The sequence below is a fragment of the Trichosurus vulpecula genome, chromosome 8, assembly GCF_011100635.1.
Source record: "Trichosurus vulpecula isolate mTriVul1 chromosome 8, mTriVul1.pri, whole genome shotgun sequence".
NCBI lineage: Eukaryota > Metazoa > Chordata > Mammalia > Diprotodontia > Phalangeridae > Trichosurus > Trichosurus vulpecula.
This window is the reverse complement of record NC_050580.1, coordinates 153114081-153140660: the sequence shown is the minus strand read 5'-3', so window position 1 is coordinate 153140660 and position 26580 is coordinate 153114081. Positions and strand designations below refer to the sequence as shown.

The 26580-nt window shown below is 42.5% G+C and overlaps 1 protein-coding gene across 3 annotated transcripts in view; it reads right to left on the bottom strand.

Moving 5' to 3' along the window:
* Positions 1-19835: 19835 nt before the first annotated feature.
* MAP2K5 (mitogen-activated protein kinase kinase 5) overlaps positions 19836-26580 on the bottom strand; it is a 283285-nt gene continuing 276540 nt past the window's right edge. For all 3 annotated transcript variants that reach the window (XM_036736975.1, XM_036736976.1, XM_036736977.1), the window contains one exon: positions 19836-20472. In XM_036736975.1, coding sequence (XP_036592870.1) covers positions 20368-20472 — 105 coding nt within the window. In that variant the 3' untranslated portion in view covers positions 19836-20367. The remainder of the gene's footprint in view (positions 20473-26580) is intronic.

Below are 26580 nucleotides of genomic sequence, written 5' to 3'. Positions count from 1 at the left end.
GTTAGTCCCCTTCCCCCCACCTCACCAGACTCTAGTCCTTGCTTTCTCGGCTCTGGACCGCAAAGAGAGAGGACTGAATTTAGGTTTTTCTCGTCTTTTTCTCTAGGGCCAGGGCTCGTGGGAGATAGAGCCCCAGTTCTGGTGGTAGTTCTGTCTCAACGTTCGGCACTTTCTGAGTTCACGTCAAGGTCCCTCTCTTCCGATGTTTCGAGTTCTCGCAGCTCTCCTTGGGCTCGGCACTTCTGCGGCTTCTTTCCTCAATTCTCTGTTCACAGGGCTTGTTCTCTCCTTTTTCATCGAGTCTTACTCATTCTTCTTCCACCTGGTCGTTGCTCCCGTTTCTCCTTCCCGTGGCCCCCGCACCTCTCTCGTTCGCACGGCTTCCCTCAGGCGCCGGGTCCACACTATGCCCTACACTCAGGTTGTCTGCGCCCCGGAGTCCCCGCAGCCCGCGCCCCCACTTTTGGCTCGGGTTTGGAGAGCTCGCCTCCTTCCGCAAGCACATATCTTTTAACAGTTGAATTAACGGCAGTTTTCGTCAGTTAATTAGGTTTAATTTACATAATTAGTACAGTATAAAGAGTATTGGGGATAATCATGGGGTACGTATCGCTTACTGTGTAAACACGTATTCTGAATTAAAAATCAGATGTAATTAAGGCGTGTAGGCTCTGTTTAGGCAGGGTTTTAATTGTAATGAATTTCTAATTAACACTCAATGATTGCCAAATGCAAAGGGCTGTAAAATTTTCTTGTAGTTTTGCTAATTTATTGTTTACTTAATATCTGGATATTAATCCGCCGGCCTGGATAGACGGAAGTCTGGAGCTTGGGTAGCCTGGGCTGAAGCAAGGGCGAGAGTACGCGGTGGATGGGGAGGAGAAGGGGAGCGGCTATCTCCAGAGCTGCCACCTCTGCACACCGATGGTGCTGACTGCCTGGAACGAAGCGCCCTAAAGTCGACCGGACCTTCATCTGGAACCAGAAGGATGGAAGTGTGAGAGTCTCGGAAAGGGGCGGGTGATGCAGAGCTGCTGGGCTTAGGCGAGGAAAAGTTTTTAGTTGTGTAACTCTCGCTCCCGCTTCTGTCGTGGACTGGGACCTGAATTTTGAGATGAAAGAAGAGGAATTTCCTGCGCCTAGCTCCCTCACTTCAACCAGCCAGACTCCCAAAGTGCAAGGAAATGTCCAAGAGAGACCACTGGATCTTGGAATTTGGATTTCCCTCGTGGCCCCCAATCCTGGACAGGGATTCATTGTTCTCCTTCACTTTATTCCCCTTTTTCTTATTTGATCCTTAGGGCCCAGGGAAGGTAGATAGTGAGCGTGCTGTGGGAGCCAGTGCTCAAGAAGGAGATGGGGTGTGGAACAAGATTTGAGCATGAGGTTTTATAGCAGTACAATTTGACATTCAGAGAAACATGCAAATGAGATGCAAAACAGCATTCAAATGAGCAGAGATTAATTTCGAGACTAAAGTTCAGGCATGCTTCATACTAGAGCAGTAAGGTAGCAGCTGGTGGAGGCCAGGAGTGGAGAGTTTTTGCAGAGATCTCCTTGACCAGGCTGAGGGCCCCTAGTAGAATGCATTTCTTCTTGGTGCTTCAGCCTGCTTATTCACTCCCTTTACTGCCAACTATCCCAGGATTGATTCCTCCCCGCATTTCGCCACCCTCTTCCCCCAACTTTGTGGTAATTCTGTTGCTCATCAAAACTACTTGTCCCAGAACTGAGAGAAGAGGGTTGACCCAAGGTGTTTGGTTGACTATCTGAGGAACAGCTCGTTTAGTCTAGGAAGTATGAAAACTATGGTTGGCAAAGGGGAGGCTTGGGAATTCCCACAGGATTTCAGTTATCTCTGCTTTCTCTGACCCCAATTAGCCAAAGAACCAAAGGACTGTGAATTTTTATAGCCTTGGGGAGACAGCACCCATAGCTGAAAGGGGGTGGGGGACCTGTGGAAAGTAGCCCAGATCATCTACACTCACATCTTGGCTTAGAAGTTCTAATTCTCTAGGTCTTTAGAGATCCTTGGAGGGAAACTTCCCCAGTGCAAAGTATGTGCTCACGAAACCTTCTTTCTTCCTTCTCTCTCTCCCTCCCTCCCTTCCTTCCTCCTTTCCTTTCTTCCTCCTTCCCTCTTTCTTCCTTCTTCCCTTCTTTCTTTCTTCCCTCCTTTCTTTCTTTCCCTCCTTCCTTTCTTCCCTCCCTTCCTCTCTTCCTCGATTCTTATAACAGCTTCCTAATGGTCTCCCTGCCTCAAATGTCTCTCTACTCCAATCCAACCTAACACTGCTGCCAAACTGATTTTCCTTAAGTGCAGATCTAATCATTTCATTCCCCTAATCAATCATCTCCTATTGCATCTAGGATAAAATTTAAACTCCTCTGTTTAGTTCCTAAGGCTGGCTCTTCACAACCTGACCCCAACCTATCCCTTCAGCAACAATGAACATCATTCCCCTTCCTATGTTCTTCAATCTGACAAACTGACCTTCGCTCCGTTCTTCATACTCCATCTCCCATTTCGATGTCTTTGCACTGGCCATACCACACGCCTCCAGTGCATTCCCCTCTTCATTTTTATTTCGTAGAATACCTCTCTTCCTTCAGAATGGAGTTCAAGTGTCTCCTTTTACATGAAGCCTTCTCTGATCCCCTAAATGCTAATGCCTTAGCTTCTAAACTACCTTGCACTTTTTTGCATTTGAGAAACATGTATATATACATATATGATGTAAATATTTATACTTGTCTTTGTAGGCCCGCCCCCACATTAGGATGTAAACCCTTTGTAAGTAGGGATTGATACATTGTTTGTGCTTGTATCTCCAGTGCCTGTAACATAGTAGGTGCTTAATAAATGCTTGTTGATTGATTGAATGCAGGCTCTGGCCTGTTGGGGTTTGCAGTCAAGTAGCAGAATCAAGATTTAGACACAAAACATTAAACAGCACCCCAAGTGTGTTAAATGCCACATGAATGGCAGATACCACCCTCTAGGGATTCAGAGGGAAGAGATCCCACATCACGGTAAGATGGCGAGAGAAGGATTGATGGAGGAGGTGTGCCTTGAACTGGACCTTGAAGGAAGGGTAGATTTTGCACAGGCAGTAAGGAAAATCCAGGCTGCGGGTGGTAGTGGTGGTAGGGACATGGTAGGGAGATGCAAGGCATACCCTTGGGAATTCACAAATCCAGCACATGGGATAGAGAGAAATCAGCCTGATTGGTATGTGATTCCAAGGCTGGAAAAGGTGGAGCAAGGTTATGAACTATGGCCTTGAGGATTCAGGACTTTACCTGGTGGGTAATGGAGAGCCACTGGAGGAGGTGTGGGAAGATATATTAACTGTAGAAGGTCAAGGAACCTGGAGGAAACCATCCCTGCTACCAACTGGCTGTCTTCAGGGAGGTTTGCACTCTGCCTTCTAGGAAGTCTAATATTTTAGCCATATTCTTAATTTTGAAGTTTGAGTTGGGTGGAAAAGGGAAGAGGAAGATGGAAGAAGGAATAATAGTAAAAAAAGACGACTTGGCAAGTTTTATGCCCTTTTAGGCAGGGCAAAAGAAGACTTAAGGTATGCTTACTGACTTAAGTTTTTCATTCAGTGACCTTTAGGGTCCTTGATCTCTCCCAGAACCTTCTGCTTTAAGCACAAGCTCCTAATTTGCCTTTCTCCTTAGTTCAAAGATTGAATTTTTCCAGAAGACTTGTTCTAACAATTTACAGGGGGTAGGGAAGTGAAAATTAAAGAAACAACACAGAAATGCCATTATAAAGTCCTACTCTGATGCTGAGAAGGTTCCTAAGGATTAGACAACAGAATCTAAGTTCTGATTGGCCAAAGGATCATAAATCATAGGTTTAGAGCTGGAAGGGCCCTTAGAGTTGTTTTAGTCTAATTTCTTCATTTTACAAATGAGGAAAACTGAGGCTTTTGGAGGTTGAGTGACTTGCCCAAGGTAACACAGATAGTAAGTGGCAGTAACAAGCCTAGCAAGTTGAAGATGTATTGGCTAGTAAAAGACTTGACTCCAAGGGCCAATCTAGCTAAGATCTGAGAGGCCACAAGGTGTTACCTTTTTTTCCCCTGCCATAGCTACTTCTAAAAGCTACCTACCAGGATACAGCAGAATCTCAGCCTGTGTTGGTAGAGGGAGATCTGTATATAAACCCAGATGTTTTGAAGTCTTTAAGTCACACAAGAAGAGAGAAGTGACATATCATGAAAATCGTAATTGAAGATATCTAAAATCTAGCCATAGAAGGTTGGCACAACTTCCAAGCAACATCATATTCCTGTTTTCACTTAGTCTCAACTCAGACTTGGAATAAGCATAGTGAAATGAATAAAATTTTGACTCTGAATCCTTCCTCTCATACTTAATTAGCTATGTGAGCAAGTTATTTAGCCTCAGCCCCAGTTTCTCCATCTGTAAGATGGGGATGATAATACTTATAATATCCAGGTCACAGGGTTGCCTCGGGGTGCCAATGAGATAAGATACAAAGCACCTAATTCATTTATTGATATTATTTTGTTTTTACATCCTCTTAATTTCCCTTTCCTCAACCTGGAAACTGATGCCTTATGACAGATTTAAATAGGAAAAGGAAAAAAGATAAAAGTGATTATCAGTCAAGTCTGATGGTATATGCTGTGTTCCATCTCCATGGTCCCCCTGCAAAGAAGTAGCTAAAGGTGCCTTCTCATGTCTCTTTCTTGGGCCAAGTGTGGTCATTGGAACTTTACAGAATTATGTTCCCATCATTCACTTTGTTGTGGCCATTGCGTATATTGTTCTCTTGGCTCTGCTTCTTTGACTTTCCTCCAGTTGATATATCTTCCCAAGCCTCTCTGAATTCTTCCTATTCATTTCTTACAGAACAATCATATTCCATTACAGGAATGTACCACAATTTATGCAGCCATTCTCTAGATGATGGACATCTACTTTGTTTCTAGTTTTTGCTACTATATAAAGATACATAAATTATGTATATATAATATAAGGTAACTATAAAAATATCAGTTATATTTTACATTTTTTGTTGATAGTTTTTGTTTTTCCTTCGCCTTAATTTTCAAATATATCTTCCCCTCCTCAGAGAGCCATCTCTTGTAATAAAATGAGAGAGAGGGAAAGAAATGAGAGAGGGAGAGAGAGAGAGAGAGAAGAAGAAGAAGAAGAAGAAGAAGAAGAAGAAGAAGAAGAAGAAGAAGAAGAAGAAGAAGAAGAAGAAGGGACAGAAGAGAGAAGAGAGAGAGAGAAACAAACAAAATTAACCAACACATTCAGGACTCTGCCAGCATATGAAATGTTCCATGCCTCTGTAGTCTACTATCACTTGACAAAAGGGAGGGCAATGACGGTTATTATTTTCTGACCTAGCTAGGGCCTTGGTGCATGTTGTTTTGGTGAACGCTTTGATGAAGCTGGGATTCTTCATTTCATTTTCTAGAGCATCTAGGCCTACCTGACTTCCCTATGTGGCCAATGGCCTGGAGCCCTTCATGTGGCTCATTCCTCTTCTACCTCCTGCTAGTACCTCAAATGGACTTCCTACTTTTCTAGTTTTATCTGCCACAAGGAGGAGGATGGTGGTGAAAGAGACTTCTTACTCCACTGGTAGAAGTCACCCCTGGGTCCAAAGTATACCTTTACTGACCTACACTTATGAGTTCCATTACTTCCCTGTTGTTCTCATATGGAGGACTACTGGCTAGGGAATGGATATTTATTTGTGTCAGTCATATCTGACTCTTCATGACGCCATTTGGGGTTTTCTTCTCCACTTAGTGGAGTGGTTTGCCACTTCCTTCTCCATCTCTTTTTACAGATGAGGAAACTGAGGTAAACAGGGTTAAGTGACTTGCCCAGGGTCACACAGCTAGTAAGTGTCCGAGGCCAGATACCTTTCTAAAATAGTACCTTACAGTTTTATAGTCCTCAGAAAGAGTTTTGACCATAAAAGAAGGTGGTGGGCTGGATGCATGACAAGAGTGAAGCATCTCAGATATCACTCATTGCTATCCACGTAATTATCAAGGGAACTAGAGAAAGACACCCAGCATTTTGGGTGGACCTTCTCTGGAGGATTTGTGGGCCAGTGGAAAGCAGGTGGGATTTGAAGTCAGAAGACCTGGATTCAAATCCCAGTTCTACAACTTCTTACTTGTGACCTTGGGCAAATTGTTTCATCTCTGTGGACCTCAGTTTCCCTCTCAATAAAATGAGGGTGTTGGCTTGGATGATCTCCAAAATCCAGTCCAATTCTGAACCAATGATCCAATGATATACAAAACATGGATGTACGGGCTATGGATTGGTTATAACTAGCATGGCTGGAGGGAGAAGCCACAAAGAGGAGATCACAGATCTGATCATTTTATTGAAGTAACTCAAATAATTTTAAAACAAAATGCCGACATAGGTAATATGTACACACAATTAGGAATGGGTCTTTTTTCCATCATAAACTTGTCCAACATCCTGTTCATAAGCAAAATCAGGCTAAAATAAACACTAAGAAACTTGCTGGGTAGAGAGAAGGAAAAGGATAAATCTGGAATAAAGAGATATAAAAAAAAGATGTGAATACAAATTTTAATAATAAAAAATAAGCATCAAGCAACTTGCTGGATAGGGAGAAAGAAAAAGATAAATCTGGAAATAAATGAGATATAAAAACAAAAGATGTGAATACAAATTTTAATGATAAAAAGTAAACTAAAAATGAACATTAAGGGGAGCCTTGAAGGGGAAAAATAGTAACTTGGGGCATTCTGATGTGGGGGATAGAGCATGGAAGTGAGAGTAGGGAGAAGTGCAGTCTCTTCTTAGTCATGGTGTGTGTATGAGGAATGAAACAACTGTATTTATGTATCTCCATTTCAGGTTGATCAACCAATCAACAAGGATTTATGATGTGTGTCCTATATTTCAGACCTTCAACTATGTGTCAGTCACTGTACCAGGCACTGAAGACAAAGAAGTCAATGTCCCTGATCACGAGGAGCTTATACTTTACTAAGAAGAGACATTGTACATATATAGGTACATAAAAATTGATATGAGACCCATTTGACTTGACTGGGGGTCTACATGATCATCCCTTCCTGTCTCCACTCTGCAGTCCCCTCACTTTACTCCATATTTGGCCTAGACCAGTTATTCAGACTTCATATCCTCAAAATATGGCTCCATTTGCCTCTTGTATGACCTAGCTGTTATGTGTGAAAGTCTTGATCATCAGTTTCTCTAAAGTAGTTTCCCTGTCCTTTCCTCCAAGCTAGTGGGGCTGAGGTTGATCTGGAAGCCTGGCATAAATGGGAAAACTCAGCAAGAGGCTAAACATGATTCCAGCAATTAATTCACTGGAGTGGGAGGGTTTCTGTAAATAACATAGTATACCAGAGGTTGAATTGTCCCATGAGGATCATCCAGGGACTTTAACGATGTCAAGGCAGATGCGTCCAGGGTTGGAGGTAATCCCGTGACACGAAGGGTCCGGCAGGTCCTGAGTGCATTGAGTGAAACTGGCAACATGGGAAGTTTCTTCTTCAGAGAAGATGATCACAAGAGGAGGAGACCAAGCCCCTGCCTGGCTTGACTTTGAGGGAGATGGTGCGGAAATGAAATGCAAAATGTCTAGTCAGCAGTCTTGCAAATTGCTTTATGTTCTGACAGAGTTTAAATATCAGCCTCTCAGCAGATTGTAAGCAGTTACAAGTTGTTACCAAAACCTGTTTGAAGTCATTTTGACAATTCGCTTTGTGAGTCTTTTATGTTTAGCATTTCTGCTTTGTGGTGGAATAAAGTGCCTGTCCCATACCTGCTTCATGTTTTAGATCAAGTCCTTTTTTATTCCCTCCTTTGGGAAGACCTAGAAATGAGACCTAAACGTAAGCTTTGAATAATTTGTAGCTGGGACATTAAGGTGGGAGTTTAATAAGCCAAAGAATGTGAGTGTTCAGAGTCGACCTCCCTTTGTCACTAGAGACCGGGTGCCATCAGAACTGAGCTAGGTCAGGCTGCATACCTGGGACTGGTGCAAAAGTGGGTCCATAAGGAGTGGAAAACGGGGTGCAGTGCCCTAGCCCCATAGGCCCAGTAGTGGTTCCTTTAATGTTACAATAGCATTAAAGCTTTCCAACTCTCTCACTGCATACTGGATGAAATCTGTGGAATTCTGGAGCTTACATATCATCAGCTTTTTTTTTTTCTTCCCTTCTTTCCCCAATACTGAAAGAAATGAAGTTAAATGGAAAACTTGAAGATATCTTTGCTCTGGGCTATGTTCTCATTTAGTGCAAGCATTTACTCTCTTAAGATGAAGGAATATTAGTCACGTAAAGGGACTGAATGAAGATCAGCTAAAGGGAGGGGGTATGAGTGTGTGTGCTGGAGGTGGGGGAAGGGAAGGCAGGTAGGGAGAGGAGTTGGGGAAGGCTAGACTTGGGAATCTTTTCCCAGAAAGAGTCAAGTTAAGCAGTAAGTCACTCCTATTTATATAGTAGTGTATAATTTTAAGAGAGTGGGTGTTGTGCTGAGGATATAATACTGTTCTCAGAGTCAAAAACATCTGGGTTTACACCCTGTCTTTTTTATATACTGGCTATATGACCCTGGGTGAATCACAACCTCTCATTCGCTTTACCCCCAGGGAACTCTCTCTCTTTTAAGTTTTTTTTTTTAAATTTTGAATTGAAACATCAAAGAAAATGGGCATTTTTATATACATAGTATAGCAGAAAAAGAAGATTATATGTGCAACTGAGGATCTCATGTATGTAGTCTGCTTTTCTTTTAAAACATATAATAAATTCAACATGTAGCTTTCCAAACTGCTTGTGATTCTTTCTGGACTTCTTTCTGTTCTCATCTGTGCCTTTAAAAAGATGCTTCAATGCCACGCTTTTCTTTTATTGCTGTCCTTTTTGGGTAACCTATTCTGTCCACCCTAGCCCTCAAATCAGAAAAAAAAATCTCCCCAAACCTTTGTAACAAATATGCATAATCGAGCAAAACAAATTCCTTTATTTGCCATATCTGAAAACGTATTCCTTATTCTGCATCTTATGTCTATCACTTCTTTGTCTGGAGGTGTGTAGCACTCCCTTCTGGAATTGTGGTCATTGGTCATTGCTTTGATCCGAATTCTTAAGTCTTTCAAAGTTATTTTTCCCTATAATGTTGTTATTATATAAATTGTTCCTCTTAAGGAACTCTCTATGCTGCAAGGCAAGTGCTGATCTGCATTGGCAGAGGAAATTTCTTCTCTGGGAATTCCTTGTACCAGTGAAATCAGTCAATAAACATTTATGAAGCACCTACTGTGTACCAGGTACTGCACTAAGTAAAGACAGCCCCTATTCTCAAGGAGTTCAAAATTAATGGAGGAGGTAACACACAAATAAATATGTACAAACAAGCTATGCCCAGAATAAGTTGGAAAGAATCAACACAGGGAAGGCACTAGAATCAAGAGGTAATGAGAAAAGGCTTTGTGTAGAAGGCTGGGTAGCTGGGACTTGGAGTCAGAGAAGCCGGGAGGTAGAGATGAGGAGGAAGAGTGGGGAAGTCAGAGAAAACACTGAGAGCTGAATGGAGAATAATGTTTGAGGAAGATGAAGGAGGCCAGGATCCCTGGATGGTGAATTCTGAGATGTAGCAAGATTAGAAAAGTCATGGTGGGAAGGTGCTGACAAAGGGATTGAACACCAAACAGAGGATTTTATATTTGATCCAGGAGGTGAGAGGGAGCCACTGGAGTTCATTGAGTTGGGGGAAGGCAACACATGCTTTAGACAGATCACTTTTGACATAGGTCAGGTCTAAGCTCAAAGCTCTGTCCCCACAACAGCTCTAAGAACCAGGTATCACAAGTGTTATTAGCCTCATTTTACAAGGCAAGAGGCTCAGAGAGGTTAACCAGCTTCTACATTCAGTGTATTTTCTAAAAGTCAGAGTTTTCCAACTTGGGTCTTTTTTGATAGCAAAACTTGTTGCTTTTTCTTCCCCCCTCCCTCCCTTCCCCCATGACGAAGGAAAAGACCAACATACACACACCCACACACCCACACACACACACACACACACACACACACACACACACAGACACACACGCTCGCTCTCTCTCTCTCTCTCTCTCTCTCTCTCTCTCTCTCATATCTTCAGGCTCTGGGAATGAACTGGTTAAATGCATTTGTGTTGGTTGGTAGAAAGAGCTTTGGGTTTGGGATCAGAAGGCCTGGAATTGTATCCTGGCATTTCTGCTTATTACCGTTGGGAAGGATTGTCCTGGACTTATAGCATGAGGGTCTTGTGTGGCTCAAAGCAAGATAAGTAGACGTCTCTAGCTTCTTCTCTTCCCATTCTTCTCCAAGGGAGGCTTTGTTTCCTGCCAGGAAGGAAGCAGGAGGTTGGGGCCAGAGTAGACAGAGTGCTAGGCTTGGGGTCAGGAAGATCTGAGTTCAAATTCAGCCTCAGACACCTACTAGCTGTGTACAAGTCACATAAGCTATTTGCCTTAATCTGCTATAGAAGAAAATTACAAGCCACTCTAGTATCCTTGCCAAGAAAACCCTTTAGACAATATGGTCCACGGGGTCTTCAATAGTCAGACACATCTCAACAACAACAGCAACAAGGTATTGGGGATAGAAAGGTAAAAGAAAAAACTCACAATCTCTGACCTCAAGGAGCTTACATTCTACACCAGGGGCCTTGCTAGCATACATGGCCCTCTAGGTCCTCAACTCTGGCCACAGTTGAGGCTGCAGAGGGCCACATGTGCTGTTGAGGCTGCAGGTTTCTCATGCCTGCTCTACACCTTTCTGCCTTGATTTCTTCCCAGGCTCTTCTCTCCTTATTCCTCTCCCATCCTCTCTCCTCTTCCGCAGTAAGCAAATCCCTCTGCTTTGCCTGACTTTTTTTTTTAACTAAGTCTGAGGATGGTGAGACTTTTTATCCATTGCAAGCTAATGCAAACTGTTAGGGAGATAAATAAATGAAAGAGCTGCCTGTAGACTGTTTGGCTCAAAGGAGAGAAATTTGTCTCACTTTAGAAGAAGGACCTGGAGGGATCAGCCCCATCGACTCATTCATTGTGCTGTTATCTGCCAGAGAGGCAGTGACACAAGAGCAATTAAGACAAACTTTAGTCTATAAGTTCATGCCTGCGATTCCGAGGCTTCAGAACAAGACAAATGATACCTCGAAGGGACCAAACCAAGGCTTTTCCAGACTCTATCCAAAGTCACAGCTAATATTTGCAGTTGCTCAGCAGAAAATTTCTCACGTGGTCGTGGGACTGCTGGGTCCTCCATACATTATAATCTACTTCGGTTGGTTAAGTGATGTTCCTGCTCTCACTGGAAGCAGCCCAGTGCCTGAGATGATGGTGGTGCTGCTGCTGCTGCTGGTGGTGGTGGTGGTGGTGGTGATGATAATGAAGATGATGACAAGGATAATGCTGCTGCTGATGATGACGAGGATGAGGATGATGGTAATGAAGATGATGATGATGATGATGATGGGAAGGAGGAGGAGGAGGATAATGGCTGCTGCTGATGATAATGATGACGATGACAGCTAATATTTTTATGGGGGCAGCTAGATGGCTCAGTGGATAGAGCACTAGACCTGGAATCAGGAAGACCTGAGTTCAAATCCTAAATCTGACCACAGATACTCACTAGCTGGGTGATCCTGGCCAAGTCATTTAACCTCTGTTTGGTTTAGTCCACCAGAGAAGGAAATGGCAAACCACTCCAGTAACTTTGTCAAAAAAATCCCATGGACCGTATCGACCATGGGGTTATGAACAGTCGGACACAACTGAACAACTGGACAATAACAAAACATTTATATAGCACCTACTATGTGCCAGGCACTCTACAATCATCTCATTTGAGCCTTACAACAACCCTGGGAAGTAGGTGCTAATACGATCTCTGTTTTACATATGAGGAAACTGAGGCAAACAGAGGTTACAATCTGTCCAGTGTCACACAGCTAGTAAATTTACGAAGCCAAATTTGAGCTTCGGTCTTCCTGACTCTGGGCCCAGAGCTCTGTCCATTATACTTCTTAGCTGCCCAGAGAGTTCACTGGGCTTGGACTATTTTTTAAAAATAAGATTATTAATTTTCATGCATTCATTATGTGTTCCTCCCACTGACTGCTCCAATCGAGGGAGAAAAAGCCTGAAAAATAAACCCTCATCATAAAGATGCATATATATACATATATATATGTATATGTATATGTATATGTATATGTATATGTATATGTATATGTATATATATATATATATATATATATATATATATATATATATATATATATATATATATATATATATATATATATATATATATCTTTTTGGCAGGGCAATTGGGGTTAAGTGACTTGCCCAAGGTCACACAGCTAGTACATGTGTCAAGTGTCTGAGGCCATATTTGAACTCAGGTCCTCCTGACTCCAGGGCTGGTGCTGTACTGGCTGCACCACCTAGCTGCCCTCGAGTGGTGTGTTTTATCTCCAATCTTCTGGACTCATAGTTTATCCTGCATCAGTCAGAGTTCTAAAGTCTTTCAAAGTTATTTTTCTCTATGACATTTTTGTCATCATGTGAATAGTCCCCCTGGTTCTGCTTACTTTGCTCTGCTTCAGCTCAGAGAGCTCTTCCTGGTTTCCTCTGCTTTTGGTGCTCCTTCCACCACCTGCCTGCTCCCAGTTTTCCTGGAGATCTCTGAGGATTTCATGGAAGAGGGAATGGATGACAAGTTGCTTATGCTTGCCATCTCTGCCAACATTGCCAGGGGCTATTAGAAATCCACAAAGAGCACATGGTCAACAAAATCTCAAACCAAGCAAGGTTTCTCTTTGAAGCTTCCAGCTTCTCTTCAGTATCAATCTTTTTCTTTCTTTTTTCCCCTGTTCCCTCTTATCCAAACCTAGAAGTCTTTCTATAATTACTGAATTAGTAATGGCAATATATATATCTCTATATTTTTCTTCCTTCCTTTCTTTTCCTTCCTTCCTTTGTTTCATTCCTCTTTGTTTCTTTCTTTTTCTCTCCTTTCTTCTTCCTTCCTTCCTATCTGTCTGTCTGCCTGTCCGTATGTCCATCCATCTGTCCATCCACCCACCCACCCACCTATCCATTTATCTATCTATTTATCTATCTATCTATCTATCTATCTATCTATCTATCTATCTATCTACACACACACACACACACTTAAGGGATGACACTTTAACAGCTGAACTTCCTGTAAGCAAAAGCTAGGGTGGGGGAACATCTGGATGGTGGGACATTACCATCTCCCATGTGACCTTGACCCTGAAATCAAATAGTATCACTTAGGGGACCTATTCTGCTAAGATGCAAGGTCAGCCTTGAGTACAAGTGGGGTGAATATACCCTTAGGAGGACCATTAGCTTCCATGGAACATATTCTCACTTGGGTCTGGCTTTCGGCCACATTGTCCCAGGTGAGGGATGAAGGAAGGAGATCATTTTTGCTGAATGTCCAATCTAGTTCTCAGCCCTGAGGCTGGGTGGGTGGGAGAACAAGGGAAAGAAGGAAGGAAATAAACATTCATTAAGTGCCTACTTTGTGTCAGGCATTGTGCTAAGCAATTTACAAATGTTATTTCATTTGAACATGACCACAACCCTGGGATGCAGGTGCTATGATCGTCCCCGTTTTACAGATGAGACTGTGCAAACAGAAGTGAAGTGATTGGCTAGGGTCACACAGCTAGTAAGTGTCTGAGGGCACATTTGAATTCAGGTCTTCCTGTCTCTAGATCCACCACTCTATCTACTTTGCCACCTAGCTGCCTCAAGGGGACCTGCTCCCCATTTCTTCAATTCTGAATTATTATTCAATATAGGCACACATATTCTTTACCCTGAACCGTCTTGTCTACTTTCACCCACCCAGAAGAAGTCCAGTGTTTAATCCATAAGGCACGCTGGAATGGGTGTTGATTAGATTTGAACTCAGGAGACCTGGTTCTGATTCTGGCTCTGACACTTACTAGCTGTGTGGCCATTGGCAAGTCACCTAATTTCTCCAAGCCTCAGTGTTCTCATCTGTAAAATGGAAATGACCACGGTTCCATGACCTATCCCTTAGCATTGTTTTGAGGAATGTCCTTTGTAAATTCTAAACCATTCTGGAGGATCTTGGGCTTAGACCTGGAAGAGATATTAGTGTTCATCTAGCACCATCCTCTTATTTTATAGATGAAGAAACTGAGGTCCCAAGACATGGGTGACTTGCCCAAGGTGACAAAGCTTATAGGTGTCAAAGCTGGAATTTGAATCCAGGTCCTCCAGCTTCAATTCTTTCACCCTTCCTATGGTACCACAAGGTAGGAGAACCTTCCCCACAGAAACGTCAAATCCCTGAGTTATTATAAATGTAACCAGTAGAATGTAAGCTCCTTGAGGGCAAGCACGATGTCACCTGTGTCTTTGTATCCCCTGTCTTGAACAGTGCACAGCACAAAGGAGGTGTTTGAAAATGTTTGCTGAGTTGATCAGAATAATAATGTTATTGTGGAAGTTGGATCCTTGAAGGAGAAGGAAGTCACTTTATAATCGCTTTGGAACCTTGCAAAGCAATGGATTAGGCAAGACCTCAAAGGACAAGGTCTGGGGCAGGAGTTCTTAATCTTGGCAGTCTGGTGAAGCCTATAGATCCTTTCTCACAACAATGTTTTTAAGTGAATTTAATTTTTTAGAAGACATAGAATTACAAAGCAAAACAATTACGTTTAAACAGTTATCAAATTAAAAGAAAAGTTTATGGAACCTATGTTAAGAAACTATAGGCCAAGAGGCAGCTAGGTGGTGCAGTGGATAGAGTACTGGCCTTAGAAACAGGAGGACCTAAGTTCAAATCTGGCCTCAAACATTTACTAGCTGTGTGACCCTGAGTGAGTCACTTAACCCTGATTGTCTCCCCAAAACAAAAAGAATCTATGGGTCAGCCTGTAGTCCTCAGAGAGTCAGGTAGAGATTTCTTAATCACCTCTACTTTTGATAAGTAGAGGTATTTAAAGACAAGAAGGAAAGGCTGACATCTGCCCTTTGAGCAAGATTCTTTTTCAACTATCTCCAAGTGCTTCTGTATGTGATAAACTCCATTTAACAGATAGGGACACTGAGGGATTGAACAGTGAAGTGCAATTGGCAAGCTGAAAAGAATGAGGGAAAAGAAACTGAGGACCAATAGTGGAGAGGGACAGAGGGTGGAGGCTGAAATCTGTTCTGATAGTCATGGAAGGTCAAGCCAGGCCAGATCAGGAAACATGTAAGGAAGTCCCCAGGGGCCCGGGTTCACATGTTCGGTGAAAAAAATATGTCTTGCTTGCGTCAAGACCCTCAGAGTTTTAATTGTCTCAGGTACTGCTTTCAATTAGTCCTTCCTCGTTATTATAGTACGCCCTTTTAAGGCTGTTCCCCAGCAAAGGTTGATGCCATCAGGCCACCATAGGGTTTGACCATGCTTGAGTCCTCTCATTTCTGTCACTGTTGGCTTGATCTTGTTGTCATTGTTTGTTCTTTGTTCTGAAAGAGGACTATGACCTCAGGGAGGTGATGCCATGCTTTGCAAGTGAACTGGATTTAAGTGAGGGAGGGCCGTGTAAGGTCACCAGCCTCACTTTCTCCTCTGGAGCAATCTGGGTCCAGTGGCAAGATATAGATCAGGATGACTGGAGATAGCCCCCTTGCTTAGGAAATGGCTTTTCCAGCCTATTGAGGCAAGGCCTTCTTGAATCCCTCAAGTATCACTGAGGGCCCAACAGCTGTTTGGAGGCTACATGGAATACAGGAAGGCAACCAAGTGACAGAAAGTATTCTGGAGTAACAACCTTCATTATTTATTGACCTTTTTAAAGGATGGGCTTGGCAATGGACTGTATATCTGCCATCCAAGGATCTGTCTTGCCAAGTTGGGAGAGACTTCCTCACCAGAAGGGTGTTTGTGTGTGTGTGTGTGTGTGTGTGTGTGTGTGTGTGTGTGTGTGGGAGGGTAGTGAATAATTTTTTTTCTGCAACAGTTACTCATGTACGGGGTGTCCCTAAAGTCTGGACACATAGGAAAGTTGATGGCAATGTGGAGTTATTTCATCGAGTTCATGTGAACCTTGCAAAGCTCATCAACCTTTGCATCACAAATGATGGAAATCATATTGAAGATGTTATTTGTTAATATTCCAATTAAATAAATGTTGTTGAAAATTTCATTCATTTATTGAAAATACGCACTTTTGCCAATGTGTCCAGACTTTAGGAACACCCTGTAGACCATTTTCTAAATCGAAAAGAGACCTTAGCAAAAGAAGTTCCTATAAAGATGAAATGACAGATGCTTGAAATATTAGGGAAAAGCATCCACCAGGATGCTTGGAATCAGTCAACCGCCCCTCCCCACCAACAGAGAGAGAGAGAGAGAGAGAGAGAGAGAGAGAGAGACAGAGAGAGAGAGAGAGAGACAGAGAGAGAGAGAGATAGAGAGAGAGACAGAGAGCGCAAGCCACTGTTACTTTTAGTTCTCAGGAATTTCCACTCTTAGGGAGCTGTGCGGGTACGCTGTCTCCTTTAAACTGAGGAGGTCTGAGGCAGGCAAAATGTGGTAGGATTCTTACCACCCTGTTCTTGGATGCTGTGTCCCTCTTAATGCAGCCCAAGATCACTAATTTTTCTGGCTGCCACATCACACTGATGACTCATTTTGAGCTTGCTGTCTCCTAAGACCCCTAGATTGTTTACAAAACAATGGTTGCCCGTCCATCCCTTCCCCATCTCATGCTTACGAGGTTTTTTTTTTGGTACCCAAGCACAAGTCTTTTCATTTCCCCCCAATGAATTTCATCTCATTAGATTCAGCCCACATGCTCAGCCTATCAAGGCCCTTTTGGATCCTAAATCTCTTATCCACTGTGTTAACTGTCCCTCCCAGCTTTGGGTCATCTACAAATGTGATGAACATGCTATCTGTATCTTCATTTGTCGTTGATAAAAATGTTAAATAGCACAGGGCTAAATACAGATCCCTGGGGTGCTCCTCTGGACACCTCCTGTCACACTGAAATTGAATCATTAACAACTACTCTTGAGTCCAGTGATCCAACCAGTTCTGAATCCATTGATTTCATGTCTCTCCTTTTCCAAGAGAATGATATGCTATATATTATCAATAACTCTGCTAAAATCTAGGTTAAATTATATCCACAGCATTCCCCTTAGCTACTAGTCTAGTAATCCTGTCAAAACAGGAAACGAGGTTAGTCTTCATGACTTGCTCTTTTAAAAAAATTTCATTTTCTGTTATTCTCTATTTGACAGACATAATCAAATATGGCATTTCCATAGACATCGAAAAGAAAATGAAGATTATACATGTAACCATGATTCTCTATTAGACACAGCTTACATTTTTATAAAGACTATAATTGAACATGTTAGTTTCAAAGCTATCCTATTTGTCGTTTCTTTCTGAACCTCCTTTGTTTTCTTTGGTGCTTTAAAAAATGCTTTAATGACCCTCTTTCTTTATTTTTTAGGGAAGACACACAGCATCACTATAACTTGTGCTCCCTCCAAGAGCCTCCACTCAAATTAGAAAAAACCCTTTTTGGTATCAAATAAGCATAATCAAACAAAACAACAAATCCACATATTGGCAATGTCTGAAAATGTATGTCCCTTGAGTCCCTCCCCACTCTGTCAGCTGATAGGGTAACATGCTTCATCATTGGTGGCAGGACATGTTCTAAATATCATGCTAGCCAGCTCTTTGTTATCACTGTTTCTCTTTCTAGATGTTTGCTAATCATCTCTTTATTTATTCCAGGATATCCCTAGGAATCTAAGTGAAGCTCACTGGTCTCTAATTTGTAGACTATTTTCTTTCCTGTTTTGAAAGTCGAGACATTTGTCATTGTCTAAATGTGGTACCTCTCTCCTAGTTTCCATGATGTTCCAAATATCGCTGACAATTTTCAGCAATCACATCTGTCAACTTTTTCAGGACCTGAGGTTCACTTGGACAAGTTTACTTGATTTTATCAAGGCCAGCTAGGGCTCTGTTATCATCTCTTTACTTATCTTGGATATCTACTTCCAGTCATCCCTCCCCCCAATCATTTCTAATATAAAGAGAAAACAGAAATAAAGAACTGAACCAGTTTTGCCTTCTCTGTTTTGTCTTCTATTATTGTCTCATCCACCCCAAATAAAAGTCCTAGCTTTTTTTTTTTTTTGGTTCCTCCTTTTTCTCCCAATATAGCTAAACAAACAAAGCCAACTTTTTTTTTGTCTTTAGTTTCTCTCACTGCCTTGGCTTATTCTGAGCTTCCCCACTCCTGACACTATTTTGATAGGACTGTGCTATACTCTTACAGTCTTCCTCTGTAATCTGGCCTTTTTTCCATCTTTTGTACATTTCCTTTTTAAGCTCCAGGTTGGTTGGTGAATTTCTTGTGCATCTACACCTATCTCTTCAAACAAATCCTAATTTTTTCCCCTCCCCATTGGAATGGTTTCCATTTTTGTGTCTTCAGAATTTCATTCTTGAACAGATCCCATCCTTCCTGGATTGTCTTTCCTGAAGCATGAAACAAAACCTGTGTATCTTCTTAACCTTATGAAATCCCATCAAATCTCAGTGTGCTGGATTGAATTTGTTTCCTTGCATTAGGAACTCAAGTTCCTCTTTGGGGCATTTGTATGTATACATTTCAGACCACTGATTTTTTTTTTCCTAATGGCTCCTTTCTAGGATTTTATCTCATGTAAGTTTTTGGGTGTCTGAGTTGCTATCTTCCTTCTTTGTGGCTATCCTTTAGATCAAGGGTTCTTAAGCTTTCTTGGGTCATGGACTCCTTTGGTGATCTGGTGAAGCCTACGGATTCCTTCTCAGAATGTTCTTAAATATTTGTATATAAATCTTTATGTTGCATGATGTTGTTCAGTCATGTCAGACTCTTTATGACCCTTTGGACCATAGTCTGCCAATACTGTCCATGCGGTTTTCTTGGTGGATATATATATATGTATATACACACACATATACATACACATATACATATATATACACACACATATAGGTTTTATTAATTGAAATGTTGATACTGAATATAGCTATGTGACTTAGCAGGAAAAACAACAGATAAAAGTCAGAAGGCTTGAGTTCTAGGCTGGGCTTAGCTAATTCCTTTGCAAACTAACTCTGGTGACTTTGAGCACATCACGTAATTTTCCCAAGCCCTCTTTCCTCATCTGCCAAATGCTGGGGTAGAAGTAGGTAATATCTATACCTCAGCCAACCTATCCAGCTGCACCAGACCATGCTTTGCATTCTATCTGGCCATCTACTGGGAAACCAACCCCTCCTGTCCTCCCACCCCCCACCCCTCTTTCTTCAGCATGCCTGGAGTCACCAAATCAATACTACCATTGCAAATGGAAAAACGACAACTGGAAATGGCAGTCTATTGGCCAGTGGCTCCACCAGAGTCTCTTTGGATGCTTAGACTAAAGCTCCCTTTTGTGTGTACCATGGTGTCGGGTATGTTGCATCCTTTGAGTAGAATGTAACTTTTATGAGGGCAGGAATGGTCTTGTTTTGGTGCGAGTATACAAAGCCCCTAATATGCTTGGCACATATTAAATGTTTCACACATGCCTGTGGGTTTGATTGACTGATCTAAAGTCCTTTTCAGCACTTTTCCATTCTAAGTTTTCCCATATGCCCAGACTCATCCATGCTTGGGATAGATGACACAAGACTAAACTTAAATGAGGTGGTTATATAGTTGTAATGCTTTTATTGTCGGTATATGACACACTGAAGTTTTCCTCTCTCTGGGAGTTCCAATCCCTTCCCCTCCCCACCCCCACTCCTTTCCCATTTAAAAAAATACAACAAAGCCAAGAAATATCAGAAAAGGCCATAAAGGAAATGGGAGTGTCCAGGTTCCCTGGGCCCATCACTTCGTTATTCATGTGATAGCAAAAAATTCTGGTTCAGTAACTTCATAGGGCTGAAACGGACATGTTCAGCAGCCCAAATGGCTGACTTCTGGCTGTAGGCTGTGTCCTGGGGACCCAGGTCCCTGAAGGTTAGTCAGTGAGACAGCATAGAAGGCAATGGGGAATTCTGATGAATTCCCTCTGACTCGGAAGGTGCAGACGCTCACCAAAGCTCTTCTGGTGCTTGGAAACAACACTATGTAGTGAACATAATGACAATACAATAGGCTGCAGGTTTCTTTTTTTAAAAACCAATGGCAGGATTTCTTTTCTGTGGCTGCTTTCTGGGATATCTCTCCTCACTGAGGCCCCTGCTGGGTCCGTCTCTCCTCCAGCATCCTGCACACCCACATGGAGACCACTTCAGCATTCCCATCATTGTACTGCATGATAAATGGGTGGCCCTAAAGGTAGGAACAGAAGCAGATTTATTAGCAATAATATTCATTCTAATAAAAACTCCATGAAAGTTCCACTCTAACGCTTTGTAGGTTGGAACCCAAGCTCTGGCCTGGCCCAATCAAGGTGGAAAAGTTCTGTGATGTCCAGTATGTCCTGTGATGGATGACCTTATAACCGCTATGGTAAAGAAGGTGCTTTGCAAACCTTAAACATGGGGGAAAACTGGTTTTATAGTCAGAGAATCTGAATTTTTTATTGTCTGAGAATAAGACTAGTTTTCAGAGAGGCTCATCTTCAGGGAGCTGGCTGCCTGGTGATGGGTTCTGTAGCCACATGAACCCATGAAACAATCCTGCTAATCAACTGAGTTACAAACGTACGGGTAGAAGGAGCACCCACAGTGATGAAATCAGCTAACAAAAATCTAAGGGGGGATTTGAGCTCAGACCTCCTGATTCCAAGTCTACTGCCTCTCTGGAAACATCTTGTTTAATGTATGGTGCCCTTCATTTGGTCCTTGGTAAATACCATCTTGTCCTGTTAGTTATCTTTAGATGTGTGTATCTGTCCTGTTTCCCCTAGCAGAATGCAAACTCCCCGAGGGCAAGGATTATGTCTAATACTTCTTTAACCCCTACAATGATACCTACACCCAGTGAAAGGCACACAGCAGGACCCAATAAATACATAAAAATGTTTTTATTGAGATCCTGTTTTTATATCACCATTATTTTCTAATATATTCCCTCTGCCTCAGTGAGTCATATCTTAGAATAAAAAAGGAAAGAAAAAAATGCAGCAAAACTAACCAAGACATCAACTGAATTGGTCAGTATATGAAAAATCACAACCACAGTCCCCCACTTCTGCAAAAGAAGGACAGAGGTTGTTTCTTCTCCAAGACCAAGGTGACTCAATACATATTTAATGACTAGAACCCAAGCCTCCTGAATTCTAGTCCAATGCTCTGCCAAGAAACCCAAATGTCATCTGGTCACACAATTCATGTCAGTTTCAGCCCTTCCCTCTTCCACTAAAACCTTCCTAAAAATAAATCAGAATCTGGTTAGCTCACTTTCTTTGGAAGTGTTTCTGGAACAAATGCAAACACATTATGGGAAAGACCATATTGATGTGTTTGTTTCCATTTCCAGAGAGTAGTTACTAGAGCTTGTGAATGAAAATTTCTGCTGCTTCCTCCTGCTACTGTACAACTCACTCTCAAGCTGTACAGTCTGATTTAAGAGTGATGGGCACATTTCCAGGCTTAGTCTTCCATCTGTTTTCATCCTCCGTCTCTCTCCGTGTATAACCTATTTATACATGCACATAAAATAGACACGCAGGCTCTGCTATCTTTAGCTATCTCCCCCTCCCACCCATATGCAAGATGTACACTCTCAATCTCCAAGCCCCTCAGGATTTCCTTAGGATAGGAGTCTTACAGAAAATAGGGAGAGCAGTCAGCATAGCTTCATTTAAAAATCAGGTGAAAGAGAAAGCAGAAAAAGGTTTTCCTGCCCCACTCCCTTCAATTGCAACCCTATCATCTCTTTAAAGACAGCTACTGTCATTGTTAATTGGGCTTAGGACATGTGACATTTTTCTCCACCAAACATCCTAGAGGTTGGTGAGGTAAGAGTCAACTGGCATGGGCAGGCAGATAATGTCTAACTCAAAGGAGGAGAGAAGGGACAGTGTTCCTGGGGCCAGCCGAAAAGACTGGCGGAGGGCAGACATGACTGGTTAGTTTTTCAATTTCCTTTCTCCCTCTCTCCCCTACCACTGTCTCTCTGCAACCTTCCCTCCTCCCTCTCTGGTCTCCACTCGCACCCCCTACCTTTTCTAACCTTCTTCTACCCCTACCTCCTTTCTCCTCTCCCCTAATCCCCTTTTCTTTAGCCTCTTTCCTGCCCCCTCTACATCTTTCCTTCTCCTCTTTTTTGGCCTCCTCCCCTGTGTCTGAAGCGTCATTTCCACCCCCTTCCACAAACACCCCCTACCTTTCCAGCAGAAGGATGGAATGAGGGAGCCCTATGGGTCTGTTTACGCTGGCCTGAACCAGGTGTCAGCCTTGCCAGTGTCCCAAACTGCTCTTTCAATACACCTCAGCCTTGACCTGCAGGCCCCCAGGGGACAGTCAGACCAATTACAGCAGATTGCAAGGAGCTTCAGTGAGATGAAATCATCACACCCATTTTCAATTGTGCCTAAAATGGATCTGAACCCAGGGTTCCAAAGGTGAAAGGCTATGGCATCTTTCCAGCATGTCACCCAGCCGTCCAAAACCCTAATGACTGAGAGTGGGGGATGGGGGGGGAGGAAGCAGGGAGAGAGGCAAGGGATTTGCCAGATAAATGAGAACAGAGCTCCAGGCTGGGGGGGGGAAAAGCAAGGTATAAGGAGTCGTCTGGATAGTGATTAGTGAATGGACAAGAATGAATCACGGGAGACACAGTCTACAGACAACTTCCAGACACACAGGTGAACAGAGATTTAAAATAACAATCTGGGAATCCTACCAACGACTTCAAGGTCAAATCCTGCCTAAGGCAAGGGAGATGGGTGTTGGTGCTAACTATGAGGCTGGAAGAAGGCGTGAATTTCTGGGTGTTTGCTGTGAACTAAGGTTCTGCCCCCTAGATGGAGATTCAAGTAGAATTATACTTGTCTACATTCATTCATTCACTCAAGGAAAATAAGTGTTAAATGGAAGTAATTCCGTATTAACAATGCCTTGTGTTTATAAAGGCACAGCCCATGTATATTCCCCTGCATTTCCAGTGCCAACAGACTTCATTACCATTAGCCAGCACAACTGGAGGAGCTTGCTCGCAGGTCTTCCCAACTCCTCTATCCTTTTTCATTACTGCTACCAGATGACTTTCTTATACGTAGATCTGGGCATGTCGTTCTTTACCCCTAATCCTTCACTGGTCAGTTAGTAGACAAGCACTTATTAAGTACTTACTATGTACTCTCCATTGGCCATTAAGTTCAAATGCTTCTACCTTGAAGTTTCTGGCCCAGCGTTCAAAGCTCTCCATCATCTGTTACCACCCTCCCTTTCTAGTAATTTTACTCTGAGGTGGCTCCAAGCCAAGCTGTTCACCCTCTTCTCCACGAATGTGGCATGCCACCATGTTGGCTCCTACACCTGGAATGCCCTTCCTCCTCCTCTTCATCTATTGAAATCTTTTAATGCTGTACTTAAATCAACATTTTATCAGTCCTTCACTAATCTCCTTGGTGGTTGATGCCTTCCAGTCTTAATCTATATAGAACCCTTTGATCTGTAACTAATATGCTTATTATGTAATGTTATATAGTATGGTTAACTTTGCGTCCTATCTTACTTATTAAGATGGCGAACTTTATGAAGGCAGACTGTCTTGGCTGAAATTTGTATCTCATTCAGCACTAAGCACACAGGTTGCTGCAAACAGCAGTTATTTAATAAATATTAGTGGAATTAATGAGTTTAAGTGACTTATTCAAGGTCACAGTCAAGTGATAGTCTTACTGTTTTGATTACAGGGTTCATTTATTTATTTTTATCTGGACTTGCTATTTAATTTTGTATTTTCGCTGACATCTTTTACTTTCACATCGCCTTCATTTTGAAATATCTCCCTATCTAGAGATCCATTCCTTGTAACTTGCAATACAAAAGGAAGAAAAAAAGAACTTCAGCAAAACTGGCCAGCATATCAAGTAAGTATGACAGCAGCCCCACCTCCGGGGTGACCCACACTGGGTCATTATTGGTATTCACTCAGTTTTGCTGCTGTCGTTGGCTTTTTTTTAATTCCCATTTATATTGTTGTAGTCATTCTGGATACTGTTTTCCTGGTCCTGCTTACTTCACTCTGCATCAGTTCACATAAGTCTTCCCAGGCTTCTCTGAATTCTTAACCTTCTTTTTAGCTATGGCATAGTAATATTCCATTATGTCCACATACCACAATTTGTGTAGCCACTTTCAGAATTGAGCATACACTTTGTTTCCAATTCTTTGCTGCCGCAAAAGTGCTGCTATTCTTTACTCATCTAAAATATATCTCTCAAGGGCTTTAGTATGAATCTTAAGAAAAGGAAGAGTTAGAGTAATCCTTGGGGCATATTTAGCTCAACAATCCAGTTTCCAAGGACAGATTAGAAGCATGTTTTCTAACCTAGAGGAGGGTCTAGAATATATGGTTGGAAAACTGGAGGATCAAAATCAAAGCATCACTTGCATTCACATACTCTGTGCTCTTAACACACAGAAGTACCTACTGTTCCTGAACTCCCCCACACCTACCTGCTTTCCAGTGCAGTGCATTACCTCTGTTGTCCCTATGAGGAGAATGCACTTTCCTCCAATTTCCTTCCAAATCCCTCCCATCCCATCCCAGTCTCTGCTTGCTGAAACCCTATCATATCTGAAGGCTTGGTTCCAATGCCACCTCCTCTATGAAGTTTTCCCTGATCTCAACCAGAAGTTATCACTCACGGCATTTGGTATGGACCTGTCCTTCACCCTTATATAACTTATGTTATAATATTTGCATAGTCTCATTGCTTGTACTAGACTGTAAGCTTTGTGTTTAATTCTATTTATCTTTGACTCTTCCCTATATGAACTGAGCTTCATAAATACAACACAGTATAGCAGAGAGAGCACTGGGCTTCAGAAAGAAACCTGGTTAATGCTGGGATCTACTATCTACCAGCTGAGTGACCTTGGCCAAGGGCCCTAGTTCTTTCATACGTAAAACAAGGGGGTTGGCCTAAATAACCTCTCAGGTCATTCCTAGCTGTATGGGTCAAGTACTAAATGTGAAATTTGTGAAATTTCAGTGAATTTTATCTAGTCTTTTACTTATTTTGACCACCCTCTTCCTACTTTCTCAAATCTCCTACTTGGAGCAAGAAAATTCTCCCTGAAAAAAATGAAGGTAAGTTTCTTTTTTCAAGTTGCAAGGAAAGGAGTGACCTCTTGCCTTTTGAAGTGAACAATGGGAAGCTGCTCGCCTGAGTCAGTATGTCAAGCCTTCGCCTTCTCCTCCCCCATGGAAAGCCTGGGGTAACAGCACTATCCAAAAATACTGGCTGACTTTGGTTTCCATATGCTCCATCTCTGTAATCATCTGTTCAGGAACAATTGGACCAGAACTGCAGGAGAGGGAGGGCTGAGACGCCCCTTTACTTTGCCGAGAAGGAACAGCAGGGGCCCTCTTTGCCACCTGAGTCCAGGTACTCCGAGGCAGGGAGGGAAGGCGCGCCTGCTCTGCCTCCCACTTTACCTCTTCCCCTTGCCTTCCCCGGCTCTCCCTGGGCAACTCTTAAGTCAACAAGGTCAAAACTGTGGGTCTCCGGTGGGGGGAGGCAAAAAACTGCAAAAGAAAAAATGCCAGGGGGCCTCGTCTTACCCAATCAATCTGTGTCTGCAGAGTGATGTGTAGGAAGGAAAGGAGAAAATCAGTACTTATTAAGTGCCTACTATGTGCCAGGCGCTATGCTCAGTGTTTTACAAATATCTCGACTGATCCTCACAACAACTTCGGGAGGTAGGTGCTGTTACTATCTCTGCTTTACAGCTGAGGAAACTGAGACAAGTGGAGGCTAAATGGCTTGCCTCATGTCTGAGGCTGGATTTGATTCGGTTCTTCCTGACTCCAAGGTTGTCTCTATCCGAGGCACCGCTTAGCTGTACTTGTACAAAGTGGGTCACTTTTTAAATGAACTAGAAAGAATTCATGAAAGAAGCTATAGTAAATCCTTAGGTAAAGCGAAGAATCCCTTTGGAATGGAAGTCATCATCCCATAACCCAGCAGCTGACCTGTATCTCTGGAGAGTCCATGAGACACCTACCCTGTGCTAGTCAGTAAGGGGAAGACCAGCACTTAGGAAGGCAGGGTCCACCATCATAGGATCATAGATCTAGGGCCGGAAAGACCCTTAGAGGTCATCTACTCCAATCCCTTCTTTTGACAGATGAGGAAACTGAGGCACAGAGACATTAAGTGTGTGTGTGTGGGGGAAGGACAGGAATAATCATTTACATTGCACTTACTATGTGCCAGGCACATGCTGTTAAGTGCTCTACCAACATTTGATCCTCCCA